The 16988-nt window shown below is 34.1% G+C and overlaps 1 protein-coding gene across 1 annotated transcript; it reads right to left on the reverse strand.

Moving 5' to 3' along the window:
• Positions 1-1392: 1392 nt before the first annotated feature.
• LOC139494703 (uncharacterized) lies at positions 1393-7454 on the reverse strand. The gene is made up of 3 exons (XM_071282883.1): positions 7381-7454; positions 4611-4745; positions 1393-2444 (listed from the first exon to the last, which is right to left on the reverse strand). Exons 2-3 carry the CDS (start codon positions 4740-4742, stop codon positions 1446-1448), a joined length of 1131 nt encoding a protein of 376 aa, XP_071138984.1. The 5' UTR covers positions 4743-4745; positions 7381-7454; the 3' UTR covers positions 1393-1445.
• Between the last annotated feature and the right edge of the window lie 9534 nt (positions 7455-16988).

Genomic DNA, 16988 nt, shown 5'->3' on the forward strand with positions numbered 1-16988 from the left:
GCACGCGACAACAAGGAGTAAGGGAAAATTAAGACTGGTCGGCTCGAAGTGATAACAATGTGTCCGGGTAAAGTGATATGTCTTCCCATGGACTGTTACTTTGTGAACTAGCATGTTTAAAGTCATGATTAGCGTGTCGGTCTAGCACAAAGCAGGGTTAGTAGTCATGTGACTTTATCATGTTCTCGACCTGAATATGCACACTAATTTAAGCAGCTATCCATCATCATCACTTCCATCTCGTATACATTTTAGAAATAAACTCACTCAATTCGCCTTTTCCGGATCTAAAGGACTATGGGTAATCTTATTGTTCGTTCACCAAAATGAAAATATTGTATACGTACGTCATTGGTCGAATTTCAATTGTTTGAACGTTTTCAACCAATCACGACGTTTTGTTGTACATTTCTGAAAATATTACCCAGAATGCATTAGATTCTGAAACGGCAAATACACAGAAACGATGCGTTTTATGTCTTTTGTATATAAACTGTTTGTAATCAGTTAAAGCATAATATATTTATTTTATAATTGGCTTTAGTTTTATATTTGTTTGTAAGGAGCTTAATATTAATATGACACTGGTAGTGAATAACCTCTAAGTTGTTTTCTTTGTTTATTTCACAGGAAATTAAGGATATTTTACCTTTTTATCTAGCCACACTTTTGTTATAATTAACACTACCATAATGGCATTAAAGCGGGAGGTTTGGCATGCCACAAAACTAGGTTCAACCCACCATTTTTTCATAAAATGCCCTGTACCAAGTCAGGAAAATGGCCATTTTTACATTATAGTTCGTTTCTGTGTGTGTTACATTTCGCTGTTGTGTCGTAGTTCTCTTATATTTGATACGTTTTCCTCAGTTTTAGTTTGTAACCCGGATTTGTTTTTTTGAACAGCGGTATACTACTGTTGCCTTTATTTTGCAAATTTGAGATATTTCAAAGTTAACTGTATTGGCATATTACATCAATATTGAAGGTTTTAATTTTAGGTTTAAAAGGTGTATTACTATAAAAAAAAAAAAACGAGGCAAAACAATCAGCTACATTGAATAATTACATACATGTTAAATAAATATCAATATTTTAATTGTGTTTCTCTATTACACGGCAAAACAATCTATGAAAGTCGAAACATAAATCCACACAGTATACTTTTGATAACTTTTATTAGAATCTATCAGTTATAGCATTCTATATTGTATGACTGAAAACAGCCACGTGACAACAAAATATTTGTATTAACACCATCAAATGCTTTAACTTTCTGAGAGCAAACTATAAGATCATGCAAGCGCTTCAATTAACTTCTCTGAGAGCAAACTTTAAGGTCATGCCAGCTTTTTGAAAAGCCTATACTTAATCATGACTTCACGATGTGCGGTCATACCAAATTTTCCACCTATTGCGTAATAATATTTGAACTTAGACTGGATTTAATATTTAACAATAGTTCCATTCACATCTAGATGAACTGGTTCATCTGGTAAGTTTTCTATCCTTTCATCCCAGCTCTCTACCAAAGGACCTGCGACTTCTACTGCCTTGCTAAAATGTAGTCCATTTTCTCTCCAGTTGATAGTCATCCCAGTTTTATTAGGAAAATTTGGATAAAGAGTTCTCTCGTTTTTACTGTATGCGTAATAAATTTGCCACATAGTCCAAATATTTTCATGTGTCCCTGCCTTCAACTCTTTTTTATACCACAGAGTTGGTAAAATGCCGGGAACTAGCGGCAGAAATGTTTGATTTTTATGAGCTTCTCTGAACCAATTTTGAAATCCTATCCAATTATCCCTACTTGGTGAAAAACCCCATGAACCTAAAACAGGATAAAGAAAGACAATATTTTCGTCTGGTGCCTGTAAAGGCCCTTTTCCACCTCCGTGTTTTAGACTTGCAGCTTGTAAAGCATAGCCATTGACTTCCGGTCTATGATCGTATTGCGCATGCACCTTTTTCAAATACCGGTAGAAAAATGTTGAAACAGACAAATCGTCCTCTAAGATAACACATATTTCTTTAGTGTCTTTAGTTGGTCGCCATGTCCATATCCACTGACCATATATCCCGGCATGCTTTTTCTGAATATTTATGGTTTTAAGTCCTTTATCAAAATTAAAGTTCTTAGCCGTGACATAAGACTTTTCATCAAATTCATTATCTTTATTTCTATCAATCCAGATTTCAATTACAACTTTGTCGTCTAAATAATCCACTTTGTTCAGAGATTCTAAAAGTCTGCGTAAAGAGTGTGATCTGTTGAAAGTAATAACGATAATCCGAGCATCCACATCTGGGATATGTACCGGCGGAGGAGTTCCGAATGGGATTATTGCTATATGTGCATTCGGTTCGTAGTTCAGGGGTGGGTCTATTTGTCTTGCCCTGAATTCACTCGAGTCATATGGAATATTTCTATGTATGTCGTTGTTCTGAAAAAGAAAAATAAGTTTACACAATACTTTTAAATAATCAAAAAAGTTGTTTTATACGATTAAAGATCAATGTTGAATGTCCTTTATATCATTTTGCCTCGTTTTGACTAAAGGGTTTGAATTGCATGGATTTTCTACTATTTTTTGCAATTGGTTATCATCCATTAAACTGATTGAAAGATTATTTTCGTCATATTAAAATCAAGTGTAATCCTTCCGTTTGGGGTTAAGTATCTTACCAACACTAAATATATGAGATGAACTGAACCCATAGAATGCCAAAACCACGGGGGGTAACTTCGATATTTTTTTGGTAGGGGTGTGCCATTTTTGCCTCAAAAAATGTACCCATTCACTAAAATTCAGTACCTATAGTTATATAAATATTTAAGAAAGAATGACCTATATTTATATATTTCCGGGGTTCATTTGGGAACTTATTTGATAGGTGAACTTAATTTAATTTAATATAATAATTGACCATTAATAATGCAAGATTCGCAATAGCATATTTATATATGATATGCAGATCATACCCCAAATCAATATACAGTTATCAAACGTAAATGCATTTTAGTATAGGACGTCATTTAAAAGGAGGGTCATTTTTATATAAAATCTCGCGAAATTATGACCCATATTTTTGGCACCCCCCCCCCCCTATACCCAATAATAGGAAGTTATCCCCGCCCCCCGTGTCCAAAACTTGGTTTTAAAATAAATGTGTTTATTTTCGAAGGAAGCACCTCATGAGTGAATCAATATTAATTATAAAAATGCCATTTTTAATGACTTGGCAAAACTATATCCCTTGTCAGTTGCGGATCCAGGGGGAGGGTTCCGGGGGGTTGGAACCCCCTTTTTTTGGCCGATCAATGCATTTGAATCGAGACAGCTGGTTGGAACCCCTCTTTATCCTGGGTTGGGAACCCCCCTCCCCTTTTAAAATGGCTGGATCCGCTCCTGCTTGTGAATAAATCTGTTTAATTGATTGGTTAGCTTCTGAGGTGAATGACTACAGGTTTATGTTTTATATAGACTATCAAAATAAGTGTTCTTTTTAACTCCCACTCTAAATACAGGATATTCATCAAAATTATGTAAAACGTACTCACGGGCCCTTCCAATTCATTCACAAACTCAATATGTTGATTCTGTGAAAATACCTGCACTTTCTTAACATATGATCGACCATCGAAAGTTAAGTTTTTAAAATGGGATGACACAATTTGAATGTGACGGACAAACAGTGAAACATATTTATAGCACGTTTAAATGTACCATTGAAATTTCGTCACATCTTCCATTACATACTTGAGTGCGTAATTTTTCACAATTTTTCCGTTACATATTGTAAGATATCAATATAATTTCAGTCAAATATCATATATCTGCCACTCAACTGTTTAGTATTTTTATCTTAAGATTTGATGTAAAATGAGAAATTGCAAGTTATATTGAAACTTATTTAGACAATGATATCGCACTTGGTTTAAGGCAAAGTGTCTTCTTTTTGTCTGTTGACCAATCATATCTTATTTGTTATTTTTATTTTATTTCTATGTATGGCAGTATAAAATTTGGCCGATTTTCTTGTCTTATATTTCTTTTTATTATTATTCTAATAAACTGAAGTGCAGCGTTTCGGTAAAAGAGAGGCGAAGGATACCAGAGGAACATTCAAACTCACAAGTCGAAAACATAAACTGACAGTCATGGATAAAAAAGGAAATATACAAAAAGACAAACAACTTACACATTCGGCAATCCTCGGTAGAATCCGCTACTCTACGGAATCGGCCGAGTTGAGACGAATGACAACTTACAGTATACAAAACACAAGGTAGAAAACCCAATGTCTGAGGTATACGAACCTTATTAAAAACTAGGGGTGATATCATTTGCTCCTGCCAATCAGGATCCAGTATTGATACTATCCCCAACGATAGAAAACCATATCAGTGGCGGATCAAGCATTTTGTAAAAGGAGGGATTCCAACCCAGACAAAAAAGGCCATTCCAATACATAGATCATCATAAAAGGGGGTTCCAAAACCCGGAACACTCTGGTTCCGTCCAGCGCTGTATATTTATAGAAATAGTATACATAATTTATCAATGAATATTCATTGCCTTCAGAACGAGGCTTTGGTCGTAACTTACCAGTCGTGATCCACCAAACAAGTGAAAATTAAATATATTCCAGTCATAATTTAGAAACTGCAGCAGCACAAACATCGCAACTACCCAAATGATAATTTTTATTCCATTGTCGTTTGCTTTCATCCTGCCCATTTTCTGAAAAATAAGATTTTTTTTTTTATTTGAATTTCAATTCAAAGCAAATAAATCCTTTTAATGTATTACATGTATATGTAAATCACTTTTCACTGAAACGTGAAAAAATATTTAACTACAGAATAAACTTTTATATTAAAGTCATAAGAAACGAGTGACCGGTGAAAAATAATGTTCTTCCAATTCTTGAACCAATGCATACAAACATCATAAACTTAGTCTTCTGTGCACGAATTTATCATTTTTTCGTGTAAATTTCGTATAATCGTCATTTTTTTTTCAATCGGTCAGTGTTGTAAAAATATGGCAGGTAATTAAAGTTTGTGTTTTGAAGCCGAAGTTTAACGATTGTCACCTGTTTGTCAACAATCGACAAAAAATCAACAAAAAAGCATGGAAATTGAGCACGTGTTTATTATGTAAATTCACATAATAGTCTATTTTAAGGACATCCATGCGTATTGTGATCACCGGATTTTTACGAGATGGGTCACACTGAAGTCACTTTGCATACGGAAAATATGTCGGGGGAATTGCTTATTAGAAGGAAGCAATTAAAATAAAGTAAACTTCTTCTAAATAGGAATAAATTAAAGAATTGTCTTCAGAAAAAAGAACATGTACATAAGTTTTATAATGAAAACTATCCATTGTGTTATAAAAAAAAACATATGCATTATTTATTTATTTTTTATTTGAGGTTTCTTATGACTTTAAATGTACTTCCTACATGTTGTAGTGAAAATCAGCTAAATATGATTGCATTAATAGTTATTCTTTAAAAGTCTTGAAAGTGACAAGTTCTTATATACATAAATATTTGGTATTACAAATGTATATAGGAATGAGATTTAGCTTCTTAATTATAATATAATATTTAATTATGGTGTATTCATTGTTATATTGTGATGAAATGTGGATATTTGCCAATTATTGTTGTGTTTGTGCTTATAAAATATTTATATTTGTACATTTGTATTTGTATGTTCCGGACCATATGAGTATTAGGACGGTCTGCTTATGAAGTCGCACATAATCAGTAGGTACACGTCCCCCCCCCAAAAAAAAAATAACAAAAAAAAACTGATGAAAATTATGTGTGTCAGCATTATATATCCTATGTTTATGAAGCCTTTGAATTATAAAATTCATTTATTTCCATGTAACCATAATTTTTTTTAAGATAAAGTTTATTGTATTATTGAAACCGTGCTAATGCATTAATGCAATTTAATGCAAATTACCAAAAAATATTATGTAGTCCAAACCTGTTAATAACCGAACGAGTTTATACTCATATGGTCCGACGCGTACGGTCGCAAAGTCGGACAATATGAGTATACGTGTATGCGTATGGTCAAAATACTCATATACACAAAAAAATAAGATGTTTCTTTTGTAGATAAAAGTTATATTGGAGTTGATGTTGTTGTAAAAAAAATCAAAAGGAAATGTAAAAATTTGGTATTACAATATGAGGCGCTGGATGGGGGTTCACAGAACACAGAATAATGTATTGGGCAAACATTTAAAGTGTAGAGAAAAATGGACCAACAAATAAAGAATAGAGGATAACGGAATCTAGACTCTCCTATATACCGAAACATCACTTACAGCGGATTCCATTGAGTGTGTAGCAAAAGGTAATATATTTGGTTAGCTTGCTTGTTAGCTGAACCGTGAAGCAATTATAAGGTGAGGTATATACTACCCTCCTTTCGAAATAGCATAGTCCAACAGACAGATCTATCGGTTTTCTATTGGACTAGTCTATTCTTAAAGTAGGGTAGTTTACCTAAGCTTACCATGACTTCAGGCAAACTAACTAAATATATAATATTACCTTTGGCTACACACTCAATGGAATCCGCTGTAATACAATAAATATGAATCAAAGGAGATAAAATGTACAGGTCAGTGAGACGACAACCCAACGATTCAAATAAAATAAAAAATAAAAACTAGAGGGTAACATACGTACAAACAACAATAGTCCGGTGTCTATATCATATATTGTAATAGTCCCCCAGTCCTGAAAATACGATAAAAACAAAATGTTGCTGCCACGTCCTGTCTGAGTTTTTGTTTTATGTCTTTTTTTGTAAAAAAAATTAAAATAATACTTGTATGAAAACAGAAATCTTGTCTTTCGATGAAATAATTCAAGACTTGAATTTCTAGCCTTTACCTGGCCTAAAAGACTCATTTTGGTTTGCAAGTATTTGGTGTCAAATATCTTTCTCACTAGTTTTTTTATGCATGCAATCTCTATAAAAAATTTCCTTGTTAACATTTGGAACCTGTTACATGAAGATGTAATTTGTTTTAACACCATTTAATTTTAATTTGCAAATATTTCATGCATGTTTTTTTCGAAAATGTACCATGTCAAAATACAGTCGAAAATATGGATATTCATATTTCGAAAATGGCCAAGCGAGAAGCGGCATAGTTTAAGTCTTCATATAAGTTTCTTATATGTTCATATTAAACGAATATAAAATGGACAAGTAAAAAACAAACAAATAAATAAATAAATAAATAGATAAAAAGATAATAAAAAGATGAGTAAATGAGAAAAAAAAAACGAAAAAAAAAACCACAATGATAATTTATAAAATAAAACGTAACTTACTGTAACTTTCTTTAGACAGGCAAATTCCAGACCGTTTTTTATTCTTTTGAAAGCATTATGAAAGCGATCTCCTATCAATGAAACCAGAAAGTTACAAACAGGACCTTTGCATAAACGTCATGACCATTTAAGAAGGATGTGTCTTATTAAACTGTTATTAAATAAACAGACAATGAAGTAAAGGGGTCCCGAACAGGATGCAGACAACGATATGTAATCCTAGTCTTAATTATTCGTTGTAATCTCGTGTATTATAACACAAACAGGAAATATTATTTCAGATTTATATGTGTATATAGGTGTAATACCACTATTGATTTCCCCTATTAGTCTTTGTTTAATTTGCACTTTTCAAAAAATTTAGCAGAATTTATCTTTGTTTCAAATAAAGAAATACTTGGCATGAGTACTTTTGTTTTCCCTCCAGCATTATAGATCATTATAGAAAAAAACCACATAGCACGCCATTGCATATAAGAAAATAACCATCACTGGCAGTTAACAATTCAAATTCATATCTTTTTTTACCTGTGAACAAGATTTAGTAACCATGGTACCTCAAGTTATTCTATAGAACCCCGCCCACACGCCCCCCCCCCCCCCCCAAAAAAAAATGATTAAAAAAAAAATATATATAAATAGCGGTGCTTTGAAATACCCAATATGTTTATGACCAGAAATATTTTACTGCAATCAAAATGTATGATTTCTTACCAACAACTGCCAAATTCAAGGAAATATTTTTTCCCACCTTTTTTCGTATCGGAATACAACCGGGTGTGACGAACTAGGATTTGGTGGTATTACGCCTATATAAGTTACGCTTAAAAATACCATTGAAAGAATGTACTTTTGATTATTCAGCTGTACATAAATACAAAATGTTATGTCCCAACGAGGTTCAGTTTAGATAGGTTTCACTGTATAATCCTAAATTTAAATAATTAGTCCAGGATATAATCCCCTCTCAAAGATTACAAACTGATCGATGTCTAACGATTATTTTCTAATAAAAAAATTGTTTCATTGCTAGTTCACTGCCTCCTGTTAGGTGTATACAAAAGTAATGACCATTTCGGTAGTTAACATAATGCATTCCGGATAGTATCAGATGTTTTCAAAAGCGTACATCAAAACGTTGTGATTGGTTTAAACATTCTAAACAAAAAAAAATATTAACATCTGGTAACTCTTTTTTCATTTTTTTGTGTATGAACAATGAGATTACCCATGATCCTCTAGATTCTAAAAAGGCGAATTATTATTTGGCAAGTTTGAATAAATACTATTTTAGAGGTCTACATGTATGTTTAGTTAGGGGTTGATACAGCAATTTTCAAAAGGGGGCTTCAACTATATGTCCCCGTTCAAGTCCTTTGATCGTCCAAAAAGGGGGTTCCAACGCCCAGAACCCTCCCCCTGGATCCACCACTGGTTTAGCTATATCAAAGATATATTACCATTATGTCATTTATCATCACATGACTCTGTTAAGTAACATCTCGGCAGATTCAGTAGCGGATTCAACCGACGATTGCCGATTGAAGTAGCGGATTCAACCGATTGATTGATTGATTGTTGGTTGCTTAACGTCCAGTGGTAAATATTTCATGCATATTCAGGACGAGAACAAGTTCACAATAAATACAATAGGTAGGTTGTTGTAATAGAGGCCATCTAGGATGATGGTCGGGGAAATTTGTACTGCCACTGGAAAATGAGGGTATACTAGTATTGGCATAGGGACAGAGATTTTGCCTTGCAACAGGCCACCTACGGACCCCTCAAAGAATTGTTGCAAGGGTTCTTAACGTGCAAAGAGCGTGGCACTCTCTTTACACGAGGCATCGGATTTAACGTCCCCTTCTGACGGACGTGACTGCGAACTTGATACATCCCGCACAGCCAAACGGACGCCCCACTTCAGCAAGCGTTTTACTGCCGGTCGGGAGAAGACCAAGTGACCATATGTCTATACCCCAGTCACCCTTGGGGTTCGGATTCAACCGAGGATTGTCGATTATCTGCTGAATATAACCAGGAACTCAAGTGACACCGGTTACTATGCAAGTCATACATGTACTTCAATACAAAATGTTAACTACAAAGAAAAGAAACAAGACTGTTATTCTTCATTCAAGATCTATGGAAATGCATTTATACATAGGTTTTAAGAACGGTACCATCCCCCAGACGGTATTTATTAGATATTCCTGACAGAAGTCCAGAAGCGGATTCTGCAGGGGAGAGTTGAGGAGGGATTACGACCCATTACTGTCTCGTTAATGAATATTATGGCAAAGTCACACAAGATCAATATGAAAATAAATAACTTTGCACAAGACAGAATGAAAACGAATATTCGTCAACCTAAATTCGGGTAGCAATTATGTTCACAAGTGAAAATAAATTTTCGCGCAAAAAAAATAAGCACATATAGCATAGCGGTTTAACATCTATTATAGAACTCTGACTTTCAGTTTTTATCAAAGGCGTTTATTTACACTATGGTTAGTATCATATGATTGCAGAGCCGTGAGCTGTTTATGTAGAAATACCGCCTCGGCGGTTGTCTTGTCGTAACATGCTCGCCTCGGGTGCCGTGTACTTCTTTTGCTTTTAATTATGTAAACAGCGATTTTGTTGTTTATTATTTCGTCTGTATTTCTTTTAATTCAAACATACTGTATTATACATTTATTATCGATGTTTTATTTAATTCTAACAAAATGAAAACTGTATATATATATATAAGGTAGAAATCTCTCGCACCCCAGTGGCGGATCCAGGGGGAGGGGGGTTCCGGGGGTTGATAACCACCCTTTTTTTGGAAGATCAATGTGTTTGAATGTGGACATATAGTTGGAACACACTCCCACCCCTTTTGTCCTGTCTTAGGACCCCCCCCTTTTTTTTGTAAAGGCCGGATCCGCCCCTCCATCCTCAATGCGGACCCGGACTTAGAATGAAGTTTTACAATTTACTTTTTAGTAATGCATTTTTAAGTGAATCAATGATTAAGTATAAAGACCCGTGTCAAATATTTTATTCATATTTCAAACAATTTACCCATGATGTTACCATGGTTATATTGAAAGGTAGTATTATGAAGTTCTTATAGGTTAATTTATCTAAGAGCCTAATTCATTGAACGTCTAGTCGATTCGGGAACACATTTTCAAACGAATTGTTCGTTTGGCAATGAGGATGTTTTGCGTCTTGGGGTTAATTAATAAGCATCATAAAGTGTTTTATAACAAAGCTATATATCGACTTCAGACAATTAATTCAGTAAAGGATATTGAGTTTTTTCAATGGGAACGTCCTTGTAATTAGTTAACGTGTGATTACACTAAAATATACAACACATGTGTTTAGGACTTTAGGTCAATGTGAACACGGCATTATAAGTATGAGGGAGTCGGAGGGGTCCTGATCCCGAAATCCCGGGCTTAAAAACATCCCGAGGTCCCGAATTTAAATTAAATCAAATCCCGACATCCCGAAATAAGAAATCCCGAAAGGGTCAATCCCGAAATCCTGAGCTTAAAAACACCCAAATCCAGACGTCCCGAAAAAAGTCCTGCCAGCCCCAACCGCAAGTATAATCTTACCTTCAATGATTTGACAAGTCAACAAAATAATAAACACAACCAGAAACGACTTATAACTGCCAACACACACAACGAAATATAATGTATACCAGCTTACCTACAATAATTTTTCTTATATTCGGCTCCCGCGTAGAGTAGTATCAGCTTTTAACGATTAAATGCAGATGTTGTCTACTACTTTATTGCAATAGATATAAAATTTGTTTTTGCCTCAAGTGTTGAAAATAGATTATATTAAAAACGCAATAAATATACAATATATGTGCATTGTCGGAAATTATAAAATTAATTTGTACGAGCTTTTCTCTTGTTTCATAGCGAGTGTAAATACATCTTTTATTTCCGACATTGTACATATATTGTTTTATCCAGCAATTTACACCAGGTACATGAGCGTAAGCTGTTAAATCCAAATTGTTGCGTCTGATTTTTTTTTTAAGAATTCGAAATAGTTGAAACGCGGACCGCGAAGAGGACCCCAAAATGAACTGTTACCCAGATAGAAATATCCATATTACCTATTGCTCAACATAGAAGCGGGTAACAGGAGACTTTATTTGCACATGTCCAAATAAACTTTATAAATAATATAATCCTTTATTGCAAAATTACACCAACAAGGGTCGAGCAATACAAACAAACAATTATATATTTTAGATACAATACAATACAATGAAATAAAACATATTTGAAGAGTTCAATTTCAAATTTATATATATATTAAAAACACGTACAATAATAAGCTTGTCTGGCATGGGTCTGATCCCCTCAGTTCTAAAGACTACGTACCCAACTGTGGGATAAATCATATTAAAAGAAATACAAAACTACTTTAGAAAAAGGTTAAGTTAATTTGTGATTTCTTGTCATGACTTTGTTGTCCTGTGACTTTTTGTTCTACATTCGTAAATAAGTTTCTTGGTGAAGAGATAAATATAAAAAAGAAGATGTGGTTCAATTGCCAAATGAGACCGCTTTCCACAAGAGACCAAATAACACAGAAATTAACAACTATAGTTCACCGTTCAGCCTTCAACAATGAGCAAAGCGAATACCCGCATAGTCAGCTATAAAAGGCCTCGAAATGACAATGGAAATAAAACAATGCAAAAATAAACTGGTTACAAATATGTAACACATCAACAAACGACAACCATCGAATTACAGGCTCCTGACTTGAGACGGGCACAAACATACAGCTCGTTTTTACAAACGTTTTATAAATAAACGGGCAGCAGAATACATATGTACTAGTAGAATTCGCTTAAACTACATTTATACAAATTTAAAAGACTTTTGCATGTTTTTAACTGTTTTCTAACACAGTCTCAATGACTTTTATGTACGCTATGGTAACAGGTTCAGATTAGTATTATATAATTTCAGAACCATGAGCTCTTTATGTAGAGATACTCGGCGGTGATCTCGTTGTAACATGCTCGCTTCAAGTGTCGTTAGGCGGAGGCTGAGGTCCAAACCATTGCAGGTTTTCGGTCTTGTTCATTTCGGACGTGTACCATGCGGCCATAAAATAAAAGTCGTGTCCTCATTATTTTATCAAAGAATAAAAATAAGAATAAGAAAATGGCTCTATAAAGAGCTTTTATCATATTACATACAAGTTCATAAGATTAGACATAAAATAGAGAAATATTACACGCTAACAACATCGTTTAACACTATTAAAAAAGGCCAGGACAGAATCAGATGATACAATTTCTTTAAAATATACCATTCAAAATCATAAACCCCTGAAGGACGCCTCCGGGTGCGGGAATTTCTCGCTACATTGAAGACCTGTTGGTGACCTTCTGCTGTTGTTTTTTTTCTATGGTCGGGTTGTTGTCTCTTTGGCACATTCCCCATTTCCATTCTCAATTTTATGTATGATAAGACACCCAACTGTGGGATAAATCATATTAAAAGAAACACAAAACTACTTTAGAAAAAGGTTAAGTTAATTTGTGATTTCTTGTCATGACTTTGTTGTCCTGTGACTTTTTGTTCTACATTCGTAAATAAGTTTCTTGGTGAAGAGATAAATATAAAAAAAGAAGATGTGGTTTAATTGCCAAATGAGACCGCTTTCCACTAGAGACCACATGACACAGAAATTAACAACTATAGGTCACCGTTCGGCCTTCAACAATGAGCAAAGCGAATACCCGCATAGTCAGCTATAAAAGGCCTCGAAATGACAATGGAAATAAAACAATGCAAAAAAAAACTGATTACAAATATGTAACACATCAACAAACGACAACCACCGAATTACAGGCTCCTGACTTGAGACGGGCACGTACATACAGCTAGTTTTTACAAACGTTTTACAAATAAACGGGCAGCAGATCTAGAATACATGTACTAGTAGTATTCGCTAAAACTACATTTATACAAATTTAAAAGACTTTTGCATGTTTTTAACTGTTTTCTAACACAGTCTCAATGACGTTTATGTACGCTATGGTAACAGGTTCAGATTAGTAATATATCATTTCAGAACCGTGAGCTCTGTATGTAGAGATACTCGGCGGTGATCTCGTCGTAACATGCTCCCTTCTAACAGTGGCGGATCTAGAAATTTTTATAAGTGGGAGCCCACTGACTGCTTAAAAGGGGCCCGTTACCGTCACGCTCTAGTAATTACCTATATATGATCAACCAATTTTCCCCAGAAAATGGGGGGCCGGGTCCGCTGCCCCCCCCCCCCCCCCCCCCCAAGTCCGGCTCGCTTCAAGTGCCGTTCGGCGGAGGCAGGTGGTCCAAACCATTGCAGGGTTACACCAAGACTTGTTGATTGGCGTTTCGGCCATGAAGACAGTTTGGTCTTGACATTTCGGTCTACGATCAAATTCGGTCTTGGACGTTTCGGCCTTTGATAAAACTCAGTCTTGTTCATTTTGGACGTGCAGAAAACATAAGAGGGGCCCACTGACTGCCTAAGAGGGTTCATTTCACGATTCACTGATTCCCTATATGATCAACCAAAATTTCAACCTGCCTCCCCCTCCCACCCTAAATCCGCCTCGGACTTATACCACTGCGGCCATAAAATAAAATTCGTTTCCTCAATATTTGTTAAGAATTTTTATTATACATAAACAGATATTATGCTGTTTATATTTTCATTTATATTACTTTTGTAACTTTAAAAAAAAACAACATTATAATACATTTAGGAATGATATTATTTACCATTGAAACTGTTGTTTACATTTGCATAGTTATTTAAAAAATGTTATAATTAGTAGAATTTCTATCATTTCTTATATTTTTACTTTTCTTTTTACACGTATAACGGTTTATCTTTTTACTACGTCTAACTTAATGATGTTTTAATAAAACAGTAAAAAAAAATGAAAGTTAATTAGTCAATTGCAGATAACACATACGGTTGATTTTCATAATTACTGTGATGATCAATATACAATGTTTTGCTTTGAAGTTGTAATTGGCCCGATTCAAAAAGAATAACGTCCTTTAAAGAGTGCGCCAGTACCAAGCTGAGCACAAGCTAATGCAAACTTTCCTGTTATGGAAAAATTATGAAAAAATATTGGTCTTTAAAATGTGCGCCAGTCCCAAGCTGAGCACAAGCTAATGCAAACTTTGCCTTTAATTGAAAAATGATAAAATAATATACTCAATTTGAGTTGTTCCTTTGATATTCCGCCTAATACCTATAAAAGGTGAAGGCATGGTCTGCCATTTTATTATTTCCTCTATGATGGCGTTTCCATGTGCTTACTGTGAGAAGGAGGTCCGTCCTCGTCAGCATGCCTTTGAGTGTGAGACTTGTTCGTGTTGGCAGCATCGTCTATGTGACACAGGTTAGTGGTATTAGATTATTCTGTATTTAAGGAGGTATTCTTCTAACTTTTAATTTTCATTGAAATCTCGTTCTGGATTTTTTTCCAAAACATGCGGTACTAGTGGAACAAAATCAATGAATTAAAAAAAATATTATCATCAAACTTAACTCTGTTAAAAAATGTTTATCTATAATATGACCGACCGTGCAAGGGCTGTAATTCCAGTCAAGGTCTTTAAAAACTTGCATTTGTTGTATCTGTACAATAAGTAGTTTTTGAGTAAATTTTTTATCACCACTCAATATAAGAAAGTAGATGTGATATGATTGCCAATGAGATAACTCTTCACAAGAGACCTTCATAACATAGAAATTAACAACCATAGGTCGCCGTACGGCCTTCAACAATGAGCAAAGGTCAAACCGCATAGTCAGCTTCAAAAGACCCCGAAATGGCAAATGTACAACCATTCAAACGATCGAGAAAACTAACGGTCTAATTTAAGTACAGAAAATTAACGAAAAACAAATATGTAACACATCAACAAACGACAACCACTGAATAACAGGCTCCTGACTTGGGACAGACACATACATACATAATACAGAATGTTGTGGGGTTAAACATATTGGCGGGATCCGAACCCTCCCCAAACCTGGAATCAACTCAGTCTTAGTAGCCAAAATGTTGAGAAAATGGGTGATGGATACAATAAATGAATTTACCAGAAACATTTACATCCAATATTAATAGTTTCTTTTTAGATATGTATTTTTCAATCATTTATAACAAAGAAGTTGAAATAATGTGAAAATCATCTGAATTTGATACTTTCAAATGGCCGTAGCATAAAAAGTAGTTCAACACCAAATGATTTTTCTTCACAATTCATTTTTTTACAGCCATATAAACCCAAAAATCAGGTCAAGAAAAAAAGTTGAATTCTAGAAATTTTGATTTCTCAGTCTCTCTATACAAATCCTTGCTCAGAGTTCTTAAATCATCACATAACGAAAACTTATATTTAAGATTTTTTCACTTAAAAACTATATATGTTGTTGAAACTTTGATTTCCGTGTAATGAATGAAAACAATATGGTGTATATTCATAGTAACTTTATCTTTAAACTTTACAACCAAGACATTATTTTATAAACGAAAGAATATCTCATAAAATTTATACCTTTAAATTATTTTTTTTCCTCAAACTTTTCAAATCGCTGGCTCGCCCCATGCAACTTTTGAAGTAGAAAAATCCGTAGAACAAGAAGTTTAAATGGTGTGGTCTTATAGAGCATATATATAGTTATCATAAATAGAATGATAGATAGATGGTTTATTAACGTCTTGCCATTAATATTAACGTTTTGGCACCCAACGTTTCTCACGTTTCGTAGACATGTTTAAATTCTCATCTTCACTGTCTATGTATTCATAAAGTTCGTTCCTTAAATCGTCATAAAGCAGACATTCAAGTAGTACATGTTCCTCAGTTTCCATCTTATTATCACACATAAAGCAAGTCCGTTCATGTATTGGTAAACGTTCGCAGTGCCCGGCGGTTTCGATTCGTATAGGTACAACTGAATTGACAGTTGTGAATAAGCTCTACTTTGAGCTAGAGAAGAGTGTTTTAAATAGAGTTCACAACTACAACATTCTGTTTTTAAAGTTCTATATGTCCTTAATTTGTTAACACCACCAACCATACGTCTTGCAGAAACTCCATGGAGATCATCCGTCCATTTATTTTTTTAAATTTGTTTATCTTCTATTTTAGCTAACACCGCAGTTTAATGAATATTCTATTCATTTAACCAGTCACTAATATTACACGATTCTTTCTTACATAAGGTGGTTTCAAGGCTTAATTTCCATTCACAATATATATGGTGGTACCGTAGCTAAAATAAGATTAATTTTTTTTAATTCGGCTTAAGTCAAATATACAACACTAAGGAGAAATTGGTCTATAAAAAAGTCAAAACAGTCTTAGATATACAACATCATGTAATACAAAGTTGAATCTTAAATTGCACATACATTTTCAGTCGACATTTAGAATGAATGTTTAACCTATCTAAATATGTTGGTATATTCCGAAAATACAGCTCTAATGAAATGCTTTCAAAATATCAAAAGAAAACTTTACTTTTTTCATTTTATAGCATTAAATAAAATA

This window comes from Mytilus edulis, chromosome 11 (genome assembly GCF_963676685.1).
Source record: "Mytilus edulis chromosome 11, xbMytEdul2.2, whole genome shotgun sequence".
In the NCBI taxonomy this organism is placed as follows: Eukaryota; Metazoa; Mollusca; class Bivalvia; order Mytilida; family Mytilidae; genus Mytilus; species Mytilus edulis.